This window comes from Cyphomyrmex costatus, unplaced genomic scaffold, assembly GCF_001594065.2.
Source record: "Cyphomyrmex costatus isolate MS0001 unplaced genomic scaffold, Ccosl1.0 scaffold741, whole genome shotgun sequence".
Lineage (NCBI taxonomy): Eukaryota > Metazoa > Arthropoda > Insecta > Hymenoptera > Formicidae > Cyphomyrmex > Cyphomyrmex costatus.
This window is the reverse complement of record NW_017280313.1, coordinates 155307-175514: the sequence shown is the minus strand read 5'-3', so window position 1 is coordinate 175514 and position 20208 is coordinate 155307. Positions and strand designations below refer to the sequence as shown.

Genomic DNA, 20208 nt, shown 5'->3' with positions numbered 1-20208 from the left:
TAATAAAAATGACAACAATTCAAACATATAGGACGTGTTTCGTCCCTCTCTGTCGTAATACAACCAAAAGTACACCAAATAAAGTGTTCGCAACAGTGCCACAAGACGTGAAACTTCGTCAGAAATGGTTTAATGCCGTTCGAAGAGATAACCTCAAAAACAGCAAATCGAACTTCTTGCTGTGAAGACCATTTCAATGTAAGTAAACATTTTAATAGTCTAAGTATATATTAAATAATCAAATTATTTTCTTTTTGATATATCATTTCATCTAGCTATTAATAACTCTTTTTCTAATTTTTTATGTGCTTAAAAAATATTATATACTTATAGCTACGAGAGGATATTGAAAATTATCAGTATATACTGATTTACTTACATTGAAATGGTTTTCACAGTAAAAGAAGTTCGATTTGCTGTTTTTGAGGTTATCTCTTCGAACGGCATTAAACCATTTCTAACGAAGTTTCACGTCTTGTGGCACTGTTGCGAACACTTTATTTGGTGTACTTTTGGTTGTATTACGACAGAGAGGGACGAAACACGTCCTATATGTTTGAATTGTTGTCATTTTTATTAAAAGATCGAAATCTCAATATAATATCGTACACGGCATGTAACATTGTGACGTCACAGACCGCTCGGGAAACTTCGGGCGTGATCGGTGCGTCGTCGGCAATGAGTTTGAAATAATATTTTATAAAATCGAAATCTTCGTTAATATTACGAAAAAAACAACAAAAAGGACGTTTTTCAATAAACTATTTGCATAAAAACATTTTAAATATAAAAAAAAATTTTTTTCATCAACCCAATTCGCGAATCGGTCGTGCGGGCATAACACTTTGGGGACTCGTCCGTGCGAACGGTGTTATGAGTGGATCAGACGGCTGGGTCGAGCGAGAGTGCTGTGTACATCTGACGCGATGCCTTATACGCTACGTCCTACTCTACGTATGAGGAGGCTTATCACGGAGGAAGATCTTCCGGCGACGTTGAGTACGGCGGAGAGATCTTCCTCGATAGGGCTATGGCAGAGAACGAGACGTAACATGCGTAGTCGTAACATAAGGTAAGGCAGAGAAAAACGTAGCTGTCGTAGTAGTGACTGCCAGTCACTATTTCATTACTACGACAGCTACGTTTTTCTCTGCCTTACCTTACGTTACGACTACGCATGTTATCTTTCGTTCTCTGCTATAGCCCACAGCTGCCGCTCTGCAAGCAGTGCTGCAAGAAGTTCAACTTATACGGAGAGAACAACAGCAGAGACAGGAGGAGTTTACGGCGACATTATGTCAACGTGATGCAGAGATTTTCTAGTTACAGGAAAGGCTGCGTGGAATCTCTGCGACACAGCTAAGTCTTCCCAATAATGTTATTAATCGCGATCCGTCCGCCCGAAATGAAAGTGCTCGTGCCGCGAGGGAAACCGATCGTGCTGCGTCCGCCGTGCAAACCGCGAGTAGCGTCGGAACTATCGCGAGTACTTTTAATGTAAAGGCCATTCTACATAAGACGCAGAACGTAGATCGCAGGTCGCGAGTGAAACGTATTTTAGATTGTGATAGGTTGCAGACCGAAATGTGAAGGACGCTCGACGCAGGACGCAAAAGTTGAAATTCACCCAACTTCCTGCGTCCTGCGTTCTGCGTCCTACAATCTATTATAACTAAAATATGTTAGGTTAGTTTCTAGTCTTGCGACCTGCGAACTGTGTTCTGCGTCTTATGTAGAATGGCCTTAAACACGGCTAACCGTTGCGATTTTTTTGCACCTTCGGTCGCGAGTGTCACGAATCATTTCATGAGTGTAAAATTAAAGTCAGATTTGACGGGAGTGTTCCTTTACGAGAATTTCTTTCTCAATTTAATTTAATTGCATGCGCGAATTATTGGGACGAGAGGATAAAAATGGTCGTCCTAATTTTATGTTTGAGGGGAGAAGCGCGTACGGTATTAAAGGGCATACAAAATTTAGAGGATCTAGATTTTGTGGCGTTAAAAACTAAGTTAGAGAATTGCGCTACGGAGAGGCACAATCCGCACAGGCATATTACACGCAATTTACTAGTAGTGTTTGCGTGGGTAATTAATAAACACTCTTCGATAGTTGATTGCACACTGGTGTAAATTTATTCTTGACGAATCTGCGTGTTGTGTACAGTCGTTGTCTTCGCTTATTTCTACAAAAACGTGCCGCCACACAAGGCGCCCTCATTCGGTAACGTCACATCACTCCTACGACATCTCACAGCGCTAAGCGCGAAATTAAAAACATTTGCATGAATCACGCTGACATACCGCGCGCCTTGATAGATTCCAGCTATCAAAACATAAATACCGCAAGTGATTAACGAACAATTGATAACGAAAAATACAAACTTAATTAACTTAATATTCGAATGTGTGAGTGAGTTGACAAATAGCAACTTATGAGGGTTGAAAGGCGAAAAAATAGAACAGAGAAAAGGATGTATTATAATAGGAGTAATGCAACATATTATTCTTTCTTATTATCTAAATCATCTTCGATGGGTAATATGGCCAATTTAGTGGCTGGCCTCTTATATGAGCCGCTTGATGTCTTGATCATTGCTGTTCGAACAATACCTTCGTTACCTGGAAAAACTTCCTCGACTCTTCCTAGCATCCATTTAAAGGGGGGTAGTCCGTCTTCACGACAAACTACTAATTGTCCAACCTTAAGACTGGTCCATGATTCGACTGCCACCTCGTCCGGTTTTGGAGCTGGAGCAGGTACTCAGGTAACCAACGTCTCCAGAAGTGTTGCTTCATCTGTTCCAAATGTTACCATCTCGACAACCGGTTCGTCTTTATGTGAGTTATGTTTGGTTCTGGATATGATACTATCGCGTCGCCTATAAGGAAGTGGCCTGCTGAAACATAACTTAAATCATTGGGATCATGAGATACGGCAATTAATGGTCTCGAATTGAGAATGGCTTCTATCTGGATGGCCAAAGTTGATGCCTCCTCAAATCTGAGTGTAACATTATAGGCGATTTTGTTGAAATGCCTCTTGAACGATTTGACTGTAGCTTCCCAAAGTCCTTCAAAATGAGGAGCTCGTGGAGGGATGAAATGCCACTTGATTTGATCCATAGATGTCTCGTTTATTATTCTGCACTGATGTTCCTCTTGATTGAACAACTTTCGAAGCTCCTCTAGCTCACGATTTGCGCCAACGAAATTGGTGCCGTTATCAGAAAAGACATCTGAAGGGTTGCCTCTCCGTCCAGTAAACCTCTTGAAGGCGTTGAGAAACTCATCAGTGCTCAAGTTCGAGGCCACCTCTAAATGGACCGTTTGTTGCCAAGCAAACGAATATTGCGACATAGGCCTTTAAGTTTTTACTATTTCTGCGTGATCCTTCACGAACGTATATTAATCCGCAAAAGTCTATGCTTACGCAACTGAATGGTCTTGAAGGTATAACTCGATGCATAGGTAGATTTCTCATTATCTGTTCCGAAAACCTTGGCCTATGCTTGAAACATCTTATGCATTTTCGCAGTAACTTTCTTATTGTGCCGCGCGCCCTGAGCGGCCAGTATTTAAGTCGTACTGCGGCTAGAGTTGCTTCCATTCCTGCATGCATGAGTCTTTGATGTTCGTGCTCAACAATAAGCCTTGTGAGATGTGATCGTTGATGCAATAAGTATGGATGCTTGACATCCGATTGTAAGTGAGAACGTTGGAGCCTACCGCCAACTCGTATTAAATTTTCTTCATCGATGAATGGATTTAATTGTTTCAAATTGCTTCGACTTGATACAACTCCTTTGCTTCTTAAATTCTTGATGTCCTTGTCAAAAGCGGGGTTTTCTGCGCTACCGACATGTTTCCAACTTTCGACTGATGTTGTTTCCTGAATGTCTCCAATTCTATGAGCTACGAAGACCGGTAGTTTCTTGTTGCTTGCTTGAAGCCAATGAAGAACAATTGATGAGTCAGTCCAGTAATGTTTGCTGTCAATATTGATTTCTAAGGCGTTTACAACCCTGTGCATAAGTTGAGCTAACAATTATGCTCCACAAAACTCCAACCGGGGTATGGACAATGCCCTGACCGGTGCGACACGAGATTTGGAGCATATTAAGTGTACCTCGATAGCTCCGTCTGTTTGGATGCTGTGCATATAGATACAAGCACCATAGGCTCGCTCACTCGCGTCGCAGAACCCGTGGGTTTCTTTGCGAATGTCCTGATCGCTAACTATGATTTTCCGTGGTAAGCTCCTTTAATATCTGTAACTCCTTGATGTAATGTGACCATTTTGCTTGGAGATCCATGGGTAATGATTCATCCCAATCGATTTGCATCTTCCATAGTTGTTGAATCATAAGTTTTGCAGTTATGATGATTGGGCCTAGAAGTCCTAGTGGATCGAATATTTGTGATGTTTGTGATAGAATTAATTTGTATACATACTTGGATTCGGAGCATCGCTCAATATGTGATATTGGAATAAATCTTTGGTTGGATTCCAATTGATGCCTAGAGTTTTTGCAGATCCTTCTTTGTCCAATTCTAACAACTGACCCTTGGACGAACTCGCTAGATCCTGTAAGATCTCATTATTGTTGGATGTCCATTTACGTATTTTGAAACTGCCTTTATCAACCATGTGTATTAGTTGATCTCGGATCTCGACTATTTCTGCCTTGCTGTTTGCACCTGTGAGGAGATCGTCGACATAGAAGTCCCTGCATGCTATTAATGATCCTTTCGGAAATGAATGTGCTTCTAATTCTGCTAATTGTTGACCTTCGTGGCCACAAATGACGCTGACGACGTTCCATACGTTAGTGTACGTAGCTCATATGTTTCTATAGTACCTGATGGATCTTCTCTCCATAGGATCTTTTGTAATGGCGCTTGTTCTTCATTTATGAGAATCTGCCTATACATTTTCTCGAGATCTCCCGTTAAGACATATTCATATATTCGAAAACGCAGTAATATTGACAGACTTTCTTGCTGTAATACTGACCCTATCATAAGTACATTATTCAGCGAAATGCCACTTGTAGTCTTGCTTGAGGCGTCAAAGACAATTCTTAGCTTCGTTGTAGTACTGCTGTGTTTGATGACGCAATGATGTAGCATGTAGAAATAAGATATCTCGTCATTGACAGGCTCTTGAAGTTTGCGCATGTGCCCTAATTTCAAGTATTCGCGCATGAATCTGTTGTATTCAATTCTACGTTGTGGTTCTCGCTTTAACCTTCTCTCCAGGCTGTATAATCGCCGCGTCGCGATATCCCTTGAGTGACCTAAATTGTTGAGAATATCTGCCTTGATCGGTAGCGTCACGATGAACCTTCCTTCCGCATTTCTTTTGTAAGTTTTGGCGAAGTGGTTTTCGCATGCACGTTCTTCTGATGTTCTTGTATTTATCTTGTCATAACCTTCTAACTGCCAAAACTTCATAAGGCTGTTGTTTAGCTGCTCGTTCACGGACAAATTACAGATTCTGCTCTTGGAGTTTGTCATCATTGTCAGCTCTCCGGAGACGATCCACCCTAGCAATGTCTTTTGCCAAGTTGGCTGATTATCCGCCAGCTTTATTCTACTGCTACACAGTAAATCGAGGAATATCTCCGCTCCTAATAGCAGATCTACTCTTGACGGTTGATTGAATTGTGGGTCTGCTAATACGATGCCCTCTGGCACTTGGAGTTCATTTCTGCTTATTCTATTAGTAGGAAGATCCTGTGTGATGTTGTCCACGATCAGACAATCCAATTCTTCCTTGTATCCAGTCGTTCGAGAGTGTATGATGACTGTCGCGATGTTTCTTGTCTGTATAGATTGTTTTCCGATTCCACACACCAGAATATTTGTATCTTGTGAATGAAGTCCTAATTGTTTGCAACAATCTTTCGTGATGAAACACGACTGAGATTCGTTATCTAAGAGTGCACGAATTGACTTGACTCCTCCCTTGCTGTTTAGTACATTTACTAGCGCGGTTGCTAATAAAACTTGATGCTCTTGATTAACTGTTGCGTTGCTCGCAGTTACTGATTTCGTATTTTCTGAATCGTCAACCTTCTCCTTCTTGGCGTCGGAGTCAGATTGATTCTTCGATGCTTGTTCTAAATGCAACAAGGTGTTGTGACGTTTGCTACATTTTCGACATGTTCTGGCCGTACATTCCTTTGCCAGGTGTGATGCAGCTTTTAGGGAGTTTAAGCATAATTTGTGTGATCTTGCTTCTTTCATCCGCTGCTCGACGCTGAGATCCAAAAAATCTTTACATTTGTAAATAGCATGATTTTCCTTCCGACAAAATCCACACGTATTCTTAGTGGTCGTTACATGAGCCGTAGTGCTCCTATCGTGCGCCGTTTTATCCTTATGCGACGGATCTGGTGTACTCGATGAACGCGATGCCGCCTCCAGAGCTCTGCATCTTTGATTCAAGAAGTTAATCAACTATTCAAACTCTGGAATGTTACCTCGCTCTATAGTAGTCTCCCACTCTCTGTATGTCAATCGGTCTAATTTGCTTGTCACCAAATGTATTAATAAATCATCCCAGCGATCGGTGGGGCCTTCTGAGCGCCTTAAGTGCGCGGGTACGTTTCAATACAGTATCCAATAGCCTTCGCAGCGTGGCATGATTGTCCTTGCTCATGGTTGGCAGATCGAATAACGCCTTCACGTGATTTTCAACAATAAGTCCTGGGTCGTTGTATCTGCTCTTTAGCATTTGCCAGGCTTCTCTGTAGTTTTCTGCCGAAGCGTCTAGGGAACTTATTACGTCGAAAACTTCTCCTTTGAGAGACGATAATAGGTACTACATCTTTTGCACGTCGGGTAGTGCTGCGTTTTTTCAATCATATTGTGAAACATATTACGGAATGAGATCCATTCTTCAGATTTGCCAGAGAAAGTGGGCATACTTACTCGAGGTAATTTGAGGTTATTGTTGACTAGGCCTGTCCCAGTCATGGGAGTACCTTCTCTTACCTGGACATCTTGCATTAAAGGTTGATTCATAGGTAATTGTATTTCTTGAATTAAAGTTTCAAAGGCCGTCGTAACCGCGTAGTATTTCTCCTCGAAATTAATTCTTTCGTCGTTCTCTTCTGCGACAGCTGCCTCCTCGGTGATGAGCTTCTCAATTCTTGCTTGAACTTGATCAAATTCGTTCCATATGCTATTGAGCTTTTGTAGCCGTATGCGTAGCTCGATGATTGTTGCACGCTGAGCATCCTGACCTTCTATGTATGATTGCGCCCTTGTGCATTGCGCCTTTATTGTTGCGCGCCGCTGCTTCAATTTCTTATTTTCGTCTTGCGTCGACATGTTGTGTCACCGCTGCTTACGTTCGTCTTGAAATATTGCGATCGTAACGAATGGATTTCTCGTTATGGCGATCGAGGGCTCATGAACGTTCTTGCGTCAGAGGTTATATTGCGCTGCGTTGGCTGTGTCTAACCTCTAATCCGCTGTTGAATATATTCGTGCACTGCGAATGCACCTTCCTTTATGATTCGACGACACTTGCCTTGTGAACGGGCTTCCCGACTACTTTGCTCGCAAGCAGCCACGAGGAAAATGATGCCTGCAAAGTCTCGATGTGCCGCCACGCACGATGCGCCTTTTAGAAATCCAGCTAACCGCGGCTGGATCCGGCTCGAAGGACCAAAATTATGTTTGCGTGGGTAATTAATAAACACTCTTCGATAGTTGATTGCACACTGGTGTAAATTTATTCTTGATGAATCTGCGTGTTGTGTTCAGTCGTTGTCTTTGCTTATTACTACAAAAACATGCCGCCACACAAGGCGCCCTCATTCGGTAACGTTACATCACTCCTACGACATCTCACAGTAGCGTCAAGCGTGAAATTAAAAACATTTGCATGAATCACGTTGACAAGTAGAAAACAAAAATTCGGAGAAAGCGCGGCTTCTCTCGGTTCCGATATTGAGAGATTAGAACGATTGATTTACCCTGAGCATACCGATGCGATGCGCAACAAATTTGCGTGTGCGCAGTTTATTTCCGCATTGACCGACGGTTTTGTAAAAAGAACGATACAGTTGGAAAAGATTACATCGTTGAGATCAGCCATAGAAAGAGCAAAGACTGTTAAAATAATTCAGGAAAATAGTTTTGGGTATAGTAGTAGTAGTAGTAGTAAATAAATGCAGGTGGGCTTTATTAGCCGTCTAACGCGACCTAGATTTATAGGGTTCCATTGTCGCTCCCTGCTTGTTCCGTGGGTCATTCAGTCGAGCCCAGTCTCGTGTCACTTATCAGATTTATTAAACTGCTGACCTTCGCATTTTCTAGATCCTTGGGTGTCAAAAACATATGTCCCCAGGATTTATATCTTTTACAAGCGAGTGCAGGGCATCGGCACAGTAGGTGCAGGTTTTGTCCTTGCTTTCTTCTCCACATAGCCGGCGTTCTTTCTGCTCCAGATTTTGGGTATAGAAATGATTTTCAAAATAGTAAAGAAAGAAGAAAAGAATGTGAATATGGTAAAGGGGGAGAAAATAATAAAGAGAAAAGAGAGAAGGAAAATTGGAAGGGAAAATTTTCGAAAAATAAGAACGGAGTAAAATTTGGTAATAAGAGAGAGTGTTGGGAGTGCGGAAAGGAGGGGCACTTTCGATCTGAGTATCCAGGCAAAGCGGGGACGGAAACGGGAAACAAGGAATAGTCGAGCTTGGCGGGGTGAGCTTGACTGGAGATTTAGATACCCCGATGAATATTTGCGGTACTGATCGGCAATGTCGTATCGCTGATTTTATTAATGATGATTGCTCTTTCAGGTCAAATGGAATTGTAAATAAAGAAAATAATCTTTGTGTTGAAAATCAATTTTCTTTGTGTGAAAATGCTTGTACTAATCTATGTTTTTTTCAGGGAGAATAAGATTAAACGGGACTTGAGGGAATTTTGTTACGAAGGGGAGATGAATGATAAACATTGTATTTTTAAAATTGATACGGGCTCCGACGTTCTATTATTAACAAGAACTTTTTGAAATTTGATAGACAAAAGATGGAAGTTTGTAATTGTAACGTTAGATATCCCACGGGGGAACAAGTTTTAGTTAAATATAAAGTTAAAGTTAAAGTTCGACTTGCGAATTATACCTTGATGTTTTCAATTTTAGTAGCTGAGATAAATGATGATTGCATTTTGGGGGTCAATTTTCTTAGATTTTTCAATTTGCAAAATGTCTTCGATACAATGTTTTTCAATACGGTTTCTGAGTTCGATACGGTGACAAAGTGTTCCCGTATAGAGAACATCGTGTCTAAAGCAGTTCCGTCTAACATGACAACCCCTTTTAAAGAAAGTTCTCAGTATTTGAATGAGGCTGAAAAGGAAAACTTTGCTAGATTCCTGGATAATTTTTGTGGTGTATTTTCCGACAATGTTATTGCGGGCAATTGTAAAATTGGAGAACATGTTATTAATCTGTTGTTAAGCTTCTAATCTGAGGAAGACCGTGTTCCAATTAATTGTGCTTAGAAGTTGTGTGAGGCAAATCTTGGAGGAGGCGCACAATTCTCCCACGGGGGGACATTTTGGTATTAATAAAACACTAGACAAGGTACGAAAGCGATTTTACTGGGCAACGTGCAAACAAGATGTTGAGGAATGATGCACTTGTAAGATTTGTATAGCAAGAAGAGGCCCGAGTGGAAAAGGAAAGTTTCCTTTACAGATATACAACATAGGTTCTTCATTCGAAAGAGTTCAGTTAAATATTCTTGGACCGTTACCTGCGTCTTCTTCCAGAAACAGGTATTTATTAGTCGTCTTAGATTGCTTCACTAAATGAGTGGAAGCTTTCCCTTTAAGAAATGTTAGATCCAAAGTTATTGCGGAAATGTTTTTAAATCAAGTTATTTCTAGGCGGAGTTCCTTTGGAGGTGCACACCGACCAAGGAAGGAACTTCGAATCGAGAATTTTCCGTGAGCTGTCAGGCATGTTAGGAATTAGGAAAACGAGGATTACTGCCCTTCATCCTCAATCGGATGGATAAGTGGAACGACAGCATCGGACGATTTTAGATTATTTGGCTAAATTCATCTCGGAAAATCAGAGGGATTGGGATCGATGGATCCCACTTTTCTTATTGGTGTATAGATCTTCTAAACACGAAACGACCGGGTTAACCCCGGCGGAACTCTATCTTGCTCAGGACCTTAGGTTGCCGATGGATTTATTGCGAGGTAATCCGCCTAGAGCCCAGGGAGCAGACTCTCTTGTGGGCTATTTAGGAAAAGTAAACAGGAAATTGGAGAACATTTATGAAGGCGTAAGGAAGCGGGTAGATATTAAATCTTCACAAACTAAAACCTGGTATGATCAAAAAGCCAGAAAAATCCAGTTTGAGAAAGGACAGCGGATCTGGCTGTTTAATGCTCGTAGAATAAAAGGAAAGTCTCCTAAATTACAATGTAATTGGGAAGGCCCTTATTTTGTTATAAAGAAACTTAGTGACGTGGTGTACGCAAGTCGAACCAACATAAAAATAAAATTGTGCATTTAAATAGGCTAGCACCTTATTAACAATAAATTTTTTTATGTCGGGGGCCTCGTATCATTAAGTGTTTAATTTTCCTGCTTATTGTTAGGCGTATGATTTTCTTAGCAATATAAGCTGCCTGTTTTAATTTATTTAAGTTACAGAGTCGTGACGAAAAGAAAGAGAGGATGACTCGAATACGACGGGAGGTTGTCGGCGGGGCAGTGGACCACCTTTCTCATTGAGTTGCATTTTTTTAAGAAGACCGCCTTGCTCGCGCGTTTTTGATCTGCGGTTTTTCCGCGGGACGTTGGGCAGATGCCAAGGCGAGGACTTGGGGAGGTCCTGAGGGACGAAGGTACCGCAGAAGAAGTCTGAATCCTCACCCTTGTCCGAAAAAGGAAGAAAGAATCCGCAAGGCTCAAGAGAAGAGTCAAGTGGATTCCGAAGAGACAAAGAAGGATTCCCGGAATTCGATGCCGAGGAGACTGGCCCTCTCCTAGGAAGGGTCGAAAGGGGTCCAACTTAGAAATCTTTTGGTGCTAAGAGAATCGGTGCTCGGTAACCTGTAGCAGCAGCTCAGGGTAGAGCAGGAAACCGTTCAAAAGAACGACAAATGGAAAGCCCAATCTACAGAGAAACTTGATTGATTGTCGGGACGACAATCTGAGGAAGAGGAGGGGCAGTGTTATGCCCGTTCCGTGCCGACGCCCGTTGGATCGTCTTCGTTTCGAATTTGGAAATAAGGAACGCGTTGTCAAGACGACGTCGTCTTTTATAAATCAACAAGTTTTTGACTGACGGCCACTTCGTTCGGACATGTCACGTCAGCTCCTGCTTTTCCATTCTTCGATCGCTCTGTATCGCTTGCAATAAAGAGAGTTCTGTGTTCTTCCGCAATCTTGTGTACTCATTTCCGCGTCGCGGGAGCGCGGGCTTGCTCGAATTCGTAAATCAGTCGTGCGGGCGTAACAATATCATACATGTATAGCATACGTTAATTAGTTATAAACAACTATAATTGTTAATAACTTTTTAACGAAGGACGAGCGACGGTTAAAACCTGTTGAGGATTACTCGGGGTCATGACCTTGACAACATATGTCAAGGTCAAAGTCATTGGAGGGGAGTCCCCTTATCGAGACATTTACCGAAACTCGTATCAGCAAGATCAACAATATATTATTTTTGTCGTCAAGATGATGAACAAAAATGAAAAGGCGCCGCCAAGCCGATCGCGCTCTCGATCTGCGCTACGTTGATGCGCGAGAGATGCGAAGAAACGCCTGCAGCGCACGCTATTTAAAATTTGCTAGTCTTACTTTGGTTTTGCTCGAACAATATGATTGTTTTATATATACTAAATATGTAACGATGCCCCCCTAAAATGCATCGTCCCTACGTGGTGCCAACGGAAGTAAGGGCAAGGCGCCTGTATATACATATATTAACATAATTCACAGGAACGACAGCAGCCGCCGAAATCGCCAGTCTCGCCGGAAAACTCCGACCGCCGCCGGGGACCGCCGATCGGAAATCTTCTCCCACGAGAAGCCGATCGGCGGAGATTATCGAGGATAGCCGGGGTAATGCGAGCGAGACTGGCGGTCTAGTATAAAATACCGCGACGACGAGCCGCGCGTGGCATTTTTCCGCCGTTCTCATCCTGACAGCTCCGTTCACCAGATCCTAGACCACGCTTCGAGACCGATCCAGAGACTCGCGCTCGTTCCGACGAACCTGAGGGGTAGGGCATACCCTGCCTCTGTCGGGCGTTCCCGGTCATCAAGTATCGGCTCCTTTTCCTTCGCAGTTCGCACACATCTTCGATTTACACGTCGCGCCGCGATTTTCCATTTTGCTGGCGTATACCCGCGTTCCGCCGCGGTGACAAACACCGCTTCGCACAAGCCGCGCCGCGAATCAGTCGACCGCCAAAAAAAACTCGCGACGTCAGCAGGACCGCCTCACCGTGCGCGCGAACTGCCGATCTCGTACGTGTTCCGGTACCTGCTGACACCTCGCGACCGCTTGTAAATAACGCGCGTACTAGAACTAAGAATTATTGTATTGTCCGCGTCCGTCCTGCGATATTATATATATTTCTGTTATTCGCGTGCCGTCTAGTATCATACTCTGTATTTTATCTTTGTATTTCATATTATCTTATTTTCATTCTTTATAATAAATCGTGTTAGTCAATTCTTCAACTATTATTTCATATCACTTCCGTTTCATTTAACATCTCCGTATCTCCGATCCGACGCGAATACTCCTCCTGCCGAACCTTTTTACGCGACTCGCATCTTATTTCAACCGACGAGCTAGTCCGAGCGTAAAATAAGTGATTTGCCAGAGAAAGTGGGCATACTTACTCGAGGTAATTTGAGGTTATTGTTGACTAGGCCTGTCCCAGTCATGGGAGTACCTTCTCTTACCTGGACATCTTGCATTAAAGGTTGATTCATAGGTAATTGTATTTCTTGAATTAAAGTTTCAAAGGCCGTCGTAACCGCGTAGTATTTCTCCTCGAAATTAATTCTTTCGTCGTTCTCTTCTGCGACAGCTGCCTCCTCGGTGATGAGCTTCTCAATTCTTGCTTGAACTTGATCAAATTCGTTCCATATGCTATTGAGCTTTTGTAGCCGTATGCGTAGCTCGATGATTGTTGCACGCTGAGCATCCTGACCTTCTATGTATGATTGCGCCCTTGTGCATTGCGCCTTTATTGTTGCGCGCCGCTGCTTCAATTTCTTATTTTCGTCTTGCGTCGACATGTTGTGTCACCGCTGCTTACGTTTGTTTTGAAATATTGCGATCGTAACGAATGGATTTCTCGTTATGGCGATCGAGGGCTCATGAACGTTCTTGCGTCAGAGGTTATATTGCGCTGCGTTGGCTGTGTCTAACCTCTAATCCGCTGTTGAATATATTCGTGCACTGCGAATGCACCTTCCTTTATGATTCGACGACACTTGCCTTGTGAACGGGCTTCCCGACTACTTTGCTCGCAAGCAGCCACGAGGAAAATGATGCCTGCAAAGTCTCGATGTGCCGCCACGCACGATGCGCCTTTTAGAAATCCAGCTAACCGCGGCTGGATCCGGCTCGAAGGACCAAAATTATGTTTGCGTGGGTAATTAATAAACACTCTTCGATAGTTGATTGCACACTGGTGTAAATTTATTCTTGATGAATCTGCGTGTTGTGTTCAGTCGTTGTCTTTGCTTATTACTACAAAAACATGCCGCCACACAAGGCGCCCTCATTCGGTAACGTTACATCACTCCTACGACATCTCACAGTAGCGCCAAGCGCGAAATTAAAAACATTTGCATGAATCACGTTGACAAGTAGAAAACAAAAATTCGGAGAAAGCGCGGCTTCTCTCGGTTCCGATATTGAGAGATTAGAACGATTGATTTACCCTGAGCATACCGATGCGATGCGCAACAAATTTGCGTGTGCGCAGTTTATTTCCGCATTGACCGACGGTTTTGTAAAAAGAACGATACAGTTGGAAAAGATTACATCGTTGAGATCAGCCATAGAAAGAGCAAAGACTGTTAAAATAATTCAGGAAAATAGTTTTGGGTATAGTAGTAGTAGTAGTAGTAAATAAATGCAGGTGGGCTTTATTAGCCGTCTAACGCGACCTAGATTTATAGGGTTCCATTGTCGCTCCCTGCTTGTTCCGTGGGTCATTCAGTCGAGCCCAGTCTCGTGTCACTTATCAGATTTATTAAACTGCTGACCTTCGCATTTTCTAGATCCTTGGGTGTCAAAAACATATGTCCCCAGGATTTATATCTTTTACAAGCGAGTGCAGGGCATCGGCACAGTAGGTGCAGGTTTTGTCCTTGCTTTCTTCTCCACATAGCCGGCGTTCTTTCTGCTCCAGATTTTGGGTATAGAAATGATTTTCAAAATAGTAAAGAAAGAAGAAAAGAATGTGAATATGGTAAAGGGGGAGAAAATAATAAAGAGAAAAGAGAGAAGGAAAATTGGAAGGGAAAATTTTCGAAAAATAAGAACGGAGTAAAATTTGGTAATAAGAGAGAGTGTTGGGAGTGCGGAAAGGAGGGGCACTTTCGATCTGAGTATCCAGGCAAAGCGGGGACGGAAACGGGAAACAAGGAATAGTCGAGCTTGGCGGGGTGAGCTTGACTGGAGATTTAGATACCCCGATGAATATTTGCGGTACTGATCGGCAATGTCGTATCGCTGATTTTATTAATGATGATTGCTCTTTCAGGTCAAATGGAATTGTAAATAAAGAAAATAATCTTTGTGTTGAAAATCAATTTTCTTTGTGTGAAAATGCTTGTACTAATCTATGTTTTTTTCAGGGAGAATAAGATTAAACGGGACTTGAGGGAATTTTGTTACGAAGGGGAGATGAATGATAAACATTGTATTTTTAAAATTGATACGGGCTCCGACGTTCTATTATTAACAAGAACTTTTTGAAATTTGATAGACAAAAGATGGAAGTTTGTAATTGTAACGTTAGATATCCCACGGGGGAACAAGTTTTAGTTAAATATAAAGTTAAAGTTAAAGTTCGACTTGCGAATTATACCTTGATGTTTTCAATTTTAGTAGCTGAGATAAATGATGATTGCATTTTGGGGGTCAATTTTCTTAGATTTTTCAATTTGCAAAATGTCTTCGATACAATGTTTTTCAATACGGTTTCTGAGTTCGATACGGTGACAAAGTGTTCCCGTATAGAGAACATCGTGTCTAAAGCAGTTCCGTCTAACATGACAACCCCTTTTAAAGAAAGTTCTCAGTATTTGAATGAGGCTGAAAAGGAAAACTTTGCTAGATTCCTGGATAATTTTTGTGGTGTATTTTCCGACAATGTTATTGCGGGCAATTGTAAAATTGGAGAACATGTTATTAATCTGTTGTTAAGCTTCTAATCTGAGGAAGACCGTGTTCCAATTAATTGTGCTTAGAAGTTGTGTGAGGCAAATCTTGGAGGAGGCGCACAATTCTCCCACGGGGGGACATTTTGGTATTAATAAAACACTAGACAAGGTACGAAAGCGATTTTACTGGGCAACGTGCAAACAAGATGTTGAGGAATGATGCACTTGTAAGATTTGTATAGCAAGAAGAGGCCCGAGTGGAAAAGGAAAGTTTCCTTTACAGATATACAACATAGGTTCTTCATTCGAAAGAGTTCAGTTAAATATTCTTGGACCGTTACCTGCGTCTTCTTCCAGAAACAGGTATTTATTAGTCGTCTTAGATTGCTTCACTAAATGAGTGGAAGCTTTCCCTTTAAGAAATGTTAGATCCAAAGTTATTGCGGAAATGTTTTTAAATCAAGTTATTTCTAGGCGGAGTTCCTTTGGAGGTGCACACCGACCAAGGAAGGAACTTCGAATCGAGAATTTTCCGTGAGCTGTCAGGCATGTTAGGAATTAGGAAAACGAGGATTACTGCCCTTCATCCTCAATCGGATGGATAAGTGGAACGACAGCATCGGACGATTTTAGATTATTTGGCTAAATTCATCTCGGAAAATCAGAGGGATTGGGATCGATGGATCCCACTTTTCTTATTGGTGTATAGATCTTCTAAACACGAAACGACCGGGTTAACCCCGGCGGAACTCTATCTTGCTCAGGACCTTAGGTTGCCGATGGATTTATTGCGAGGTAATCCGCCTAGAGCCCAGGGAGCAGACTCTCTTGTGGGCTATTTAGGAAAAGTAAACAGGAAATTGGAGAACATTTATGAAGGCGTAAGGAAGCGGGTAGATATTAAATCTTCACAAACTAAAACCTGGTATGATCAAAAAGCCAGAAAAATCCAGTTTGAGAAAGGACAGCGGATCTGGCTGTTTAATGCTCGTAGAATAAAAGGAAAGTCTCCTTTGTAGTAAAGGCCAAGCTGTTTATGAGGAGACTGTGGAAGTTGAGCGTGAATTGGGATGACAAATTGCCGAGTGAATTTGTAAGCGAATGGAATGCTTATAAAGAAAGACTAGAAACTATGGAAGAAATACAGATACCACGTCAAGCGGTAATTAAAGGCGTCATCGAAGTGGAAATGCATGGATTCTGTGATGCGTCGCAGGTAGCTTATGGAGCCTGCATTTATTTGTGTTCTAAAGACTCTACGGAAAAAAGAACCGTACGATTACTAACGTCCAAATCACGTATAGCTCCTATGAAGACTATTTCAATTCCGAGATTAGAATTATGCAGCGCAGTACTACTTGCGAAACTTGCTAGCAAAATAAAAAGCGTTATGACATTTTCGATAAGCAAGTATGTCTATTGGACTGATTCTAGTATTGTTCTTCACTGGATTCGAGGTGAGCCAAACAACTACAAGGTCTTTGTAGCGAATCGTGTTGTAGAAATTCAAGGTCTAACGCATCAAGAGGAGTGGCGTCATGTAAGGACAAAATCCAATCCTGCGGATATGCTGTCTCGAGGGGTGGATCCTCGTGAATTGCCCCATTCGGAGGTGTGGTGGTCGGGGCCACCGTGGTTGCAAGAAGTTCCGGATCAATGGCCACGTGACCTTATTGAAGAGTGTCCGGGCGGATTAGAGGAGGGGTCCCGAGGAGGGGCCTTCGTAGCGATTCATGAAGAGGGAAGCAGCCTGTTACGTGGGTTCTCTTCGCTATCCAACTTGAGGCGGGTGGTAGCCTATTGTTGTGGATTTGTAGAAAACGCAAGAAGGTCAGCGCAACGAGGTAATGGACCTTTGGAAGTGGAAGAATTGAGAAGATCTAATATCGCGTTAGTCAAGTTAGCCCAACATCAAGCATTTTCTCGAGAAATTGAGGATTTGAGTAAGGAGGGGAAGTTCAGGAGTGTATCAGGGAGTAGCCGTATCTTAGCGCTGAATCCATTTTTGGACGATCAAGGGATATTGCGAGTTGGCGGCCGTCTTGGGAACGCAGAACTGTCATATGATCGGCGATTTCCTATTATCCTTCCTTCCGATAATTCCTTTTCTACTTTGTTGATTCGCGAGAAACATTATCAGTATCTACATGTAGGACTTAATACGTTAAATGCGATCATTCGCGAAAATTATTGGATTGTATCAGCTCGAAAAGAAATTCGCCGTGTATTACGTAAATGTATATTATGCTTTCGTAAGTCTCCGAGAAATGTAAGTCAACTTATGGGTAATTTGCCAGCAGTGCGAGTAAATCCAGGACGTCCGTTCACTCATACTGGTATTGATTACGCAGGCCCATTTACAATTAAGATATCACGTAATAAATCGGGCAAGGCTTATTTAGCTGTATTTGTTTGCTTAGCCACTAAAGCTGTTCATCTAGAAGTCGTTTCTGATTTGTCGACAGTTGCGTTCATTAATACTTTAAAACGATTCGTCGCCCGACGGGGAAAAAGTAGTCATCTATATTCGGATAATGGTAGAAATTTCGTAGGAGCCAGAAATGAATTGAATGAGTGGGTAAAATTTATACAAAGTAAACAATTAAAGGATAAAGTTTTAGAGTTTACTGCGGAACAATCGATTAAATGGACATTTATTCCTCCATATTCTCCTCACGTCGGTGGGATATGGGAGTCAGCTGTAAAGGCGGCTAAAACTCATCTAAAGGCAGTAATAAATCAAAATAGTTTGACATTTGAAGAGTTGACCACAATATTTACCCAAATCGAAGCTATTTTAAATTCGCGACCAATAACTCCAGTGTCAACGGATCCCTCGGATTTATCAGCACTTGCGCCGGGTCATTTTTTAATAGGAGCGCCATTGACTGCGATTCCAGAACCTGGTCTTGAGGAGATACGATCAAATCGTTTATCACGCTTTCAATTGCTCTCTAGTGTGATGCAGGGCTTCTGGAAGCGTTGGTCAAGAGAGTACGTTGCAAATTTACAAACTAGACAAGGGTGGAAGGAAACCAAAGAAAATCCTCATCTTAAGATGGGTGCTCTTGTATTGTTACGAGACGATGGCGCTCCTCCGCTTCAATGGAGATTGGGTCGCATAGCCGAGCTTATTAAAGGATCGGATGGATTAGTTAGGACGGTAGAAATGAAAACTCAGTTGGGATTGACCCAGCGTGCGATTCAGAAAATAAGCGTATTGCCACTAGAAGAATAGATATAAGTTTACATTAATAGTAAGAGCGTTTTGTATTTTATATTGAAAGTCAAGCCTTTCAAGGCGGGCAGGATGTTGCGGAGCGTTACAAAATTATTGTAGAGCGAGCTACGGAGCGAGCGATCGATCGATCGATAAGTTAGTTATAGTGCGCAGCGTATGGTGCGCAGAGAGTTAGAGTTTTGTACGTGAGAAGAAGTTCGTTGAGCAGCGTCGTTGAAAGTCCAGTCCTTCTATTTTGTACGAGAAAATATAAAGTGTATCAATCAAAAAAAAGTCTATAAGAATTCCCGACAGGGATACCTTACGTATCAACAAAGGTTGTTACAAATAAATGTTTATAATTATTAACACATAACATCTAGCTTGGCTAAAAAAATCCTTCTTCATTTATATTGTGATATTTTAACAATAATACTAACCGTTCAGATATGAAAAAGTTTACGTTTTGCTAAAATCTTGTTTTCCAATGGATCTGCCTACCATAAGCGGAATATTCCATCTCTATTGACTTATTGTTAGAAAGTGTCGACGTTATTATTTTTTTCACACGGCTTTTTATACACGTTTCTCCGCAAAGAAAAAGTTGGTAAAACTTTATCTGTAAATACACATAAATGAATCAAAGTAAAAATATTAATTTAAATGAGGTAGTTTAATAAACAAGAAACAATACAAAACAGGAGATACATCCTGTGCGTGGCTGTATGCTCCTGTTTTGTATTGTTTTTTTTACAAATAAATCGTATAGCGCTTATAAATGAATAAATATTATTTCAATGTCTTTATACCAAAGCTTTTTTCTTCTCCTGTGTCGTGGCAATCGTCTCCTCAAAGGATAAAAAATCTTCCATAGTTTTAGCAAGAAGCATCTCTCCCAAATCGTCTTTAATTTTATTATATTTTCGTCTGGCATTTCCATGGTACGACTGACTATCAAGACACGTTTCACAATTCATTAATTTTTTTCTCGAAGTCGTACAATATGCTCCTTTTTGATGACTGAATAGCTGCTAATATGTTCTTGTATTCTTCATCAAAGTACTCCTTTAAAAGTCCTGAAGAACGTTGTCCGCGTTTTGGGGTGAAAGTTACATAAGAACATCTTTAACAAGCTTGTGAAATCACCTAAGAAACCTCTGGTGCAAATTATTAACAGATTAGAACAATACAAGCGCGCGCTCCGCGCGCGCCATATATTTTAATTTTCATTTAAATTTTTATTTTATATTTAAACAATATTATATGGTAATTATTCATTTTAAGGGATCCACCTCCAATGACCTTGACCTTGACATATGTTGTCAAGGTCATGACCCTGAGTAACCTCCAACAAGTTTTAGCCGTCGCTCGCCCTTCGTTAAAAAGTTATTAACAATCATAGTTTTAAAATTAACATCGATATATAATACATATACGCTATTAAGTACTATTTGACACCTTCCTTTGTTCAGGAACATTAAACTTTCCACGCAAAGTAACTTTTACCTCCCCTCCCCCCCCTGCACAGGGACACACGCTTCTACGATTGTACTGTCGGAGGAGACCTCTGTGACGGTGTG

The 20208-nt window shown here is 41.7% G+C and overlaps 3 protein-coding genes across 3 annotated transcripts; 1 reads left to right on the top strand and 2 right to left on the bottom strand.

Annotated features, from left to right (window-relative positions):
- Window positions 1-2810: 2810 nt before the first annotated feature.
- Window positions 2811-3359, bottom strand: LOC108780792 (uncharacterized). The gene has a single exon (XM_018548606.1). The coding sequence runs from the start codon at window positions 3357-3359 to the stop codon at window positions 2811-2813; it is 549 nt and encodes a 182-aa protein (XP_018404108.1).
- Window positions 3360-3394: 35 nt separating this feature from the next.
- Window positions 3395-7340, bottom strand: LOC108780791 (uncharacterized). The gene is made up of 8 exons (XM_018548605.1): window positions 6890-7340; window positions 6584-6806; window positions 4862-6441; window positions 4455-4700; window positions 4240-4401; window positions 4129-4153; window positions 3589-4024; window positions 3395-3505 (listed from the first exon to the last, which is right to left on the bottom strand). The coding sequence occupies exons 1-8, from the start codon at window positions 7338-7340 to the stop codon at window positions 3395-3397; spliced, it is 3234 nt and encodes a 1077-aa protein (XP_018404107.1).
- A 7957-nt stretch (window positions 7341-15297) lies between these two features.
- Window positions 15298-18646, top strand: LOC108780790 (uncharacterized). Its single transcript, XM_018548604.1, has 4 exons — window positions 15298-15409; window positions 15453-15577; window positions 16074-16301; window positions 16403-18646. Exons 1-4 carry the CDS (start codon window positions 15298-15300, stop codon window positions 18644-18646), a joined length of 2709 nt encoding a protein of 902 aa, XP_018404106.1.
- Window positions 18647-20208: the final 1562 nt, after the last annotated feature.

What these genes read in the sequence shown, in the direction of transcription:
- LOC108780792 (XM_018548606.1), bottom strand. Translation starts at nt 3,359, where the DNA reads ATGTCGCAATATTCGTTTGCTTGGCAACAAACGGTCCATTTAGAGGTG.
- LOC108780791 (XM_018548605.1), bottom strand. Translation starts at nt 7,340, where the DNA reads ATGTCGACGCAAGACGAAAATAAGAAATTGAAGCAGCGGCGCGCAACA. An exon ending in TGAAGAATGGATCTCATTCC is followed by an intron (nt 6,807 to 6,889) that starts GTAATATGTTTC and finishes CGTCTCTCAAAG; the next exon opens with GAGAAGTTTTCGACGTAATA. An exon ending in ATGGAGAGAAGATCCATCAG is followed by an intron (nt 4,701 to 4,861) that starts GTACTATAGAAA and finishes ATCTCCTCACAG; the next exon opens with GTGCAAACAGCAAGGCAGAA.
- LOC108780790 (XM_018548604.1), top strand. Translation starts at nt 15,298, where the DNA reads ATGACAACCCCTTTTAAAGAAAGTTCTCAGTATTTGAATGAGGCTGAA. An exon ending in TTAATAAAACACTAGACAAG is followed by an intron (nt 15,578 to 16,073) that starts GTACGAAAGCGA and finishes TCGGAAAATCAG; the next exon opens with AGGGATTGGGATCGATGGAT. An exon ending in ATGAAGGCGTAAGGAAGCGG is followed by an intron (nt 16,302 to 16,402) that starts GTAGATATTAAA and finishes TAATGCTCGTAG; the next exon opens with AATAAAAGGAAAGTCTCCTT.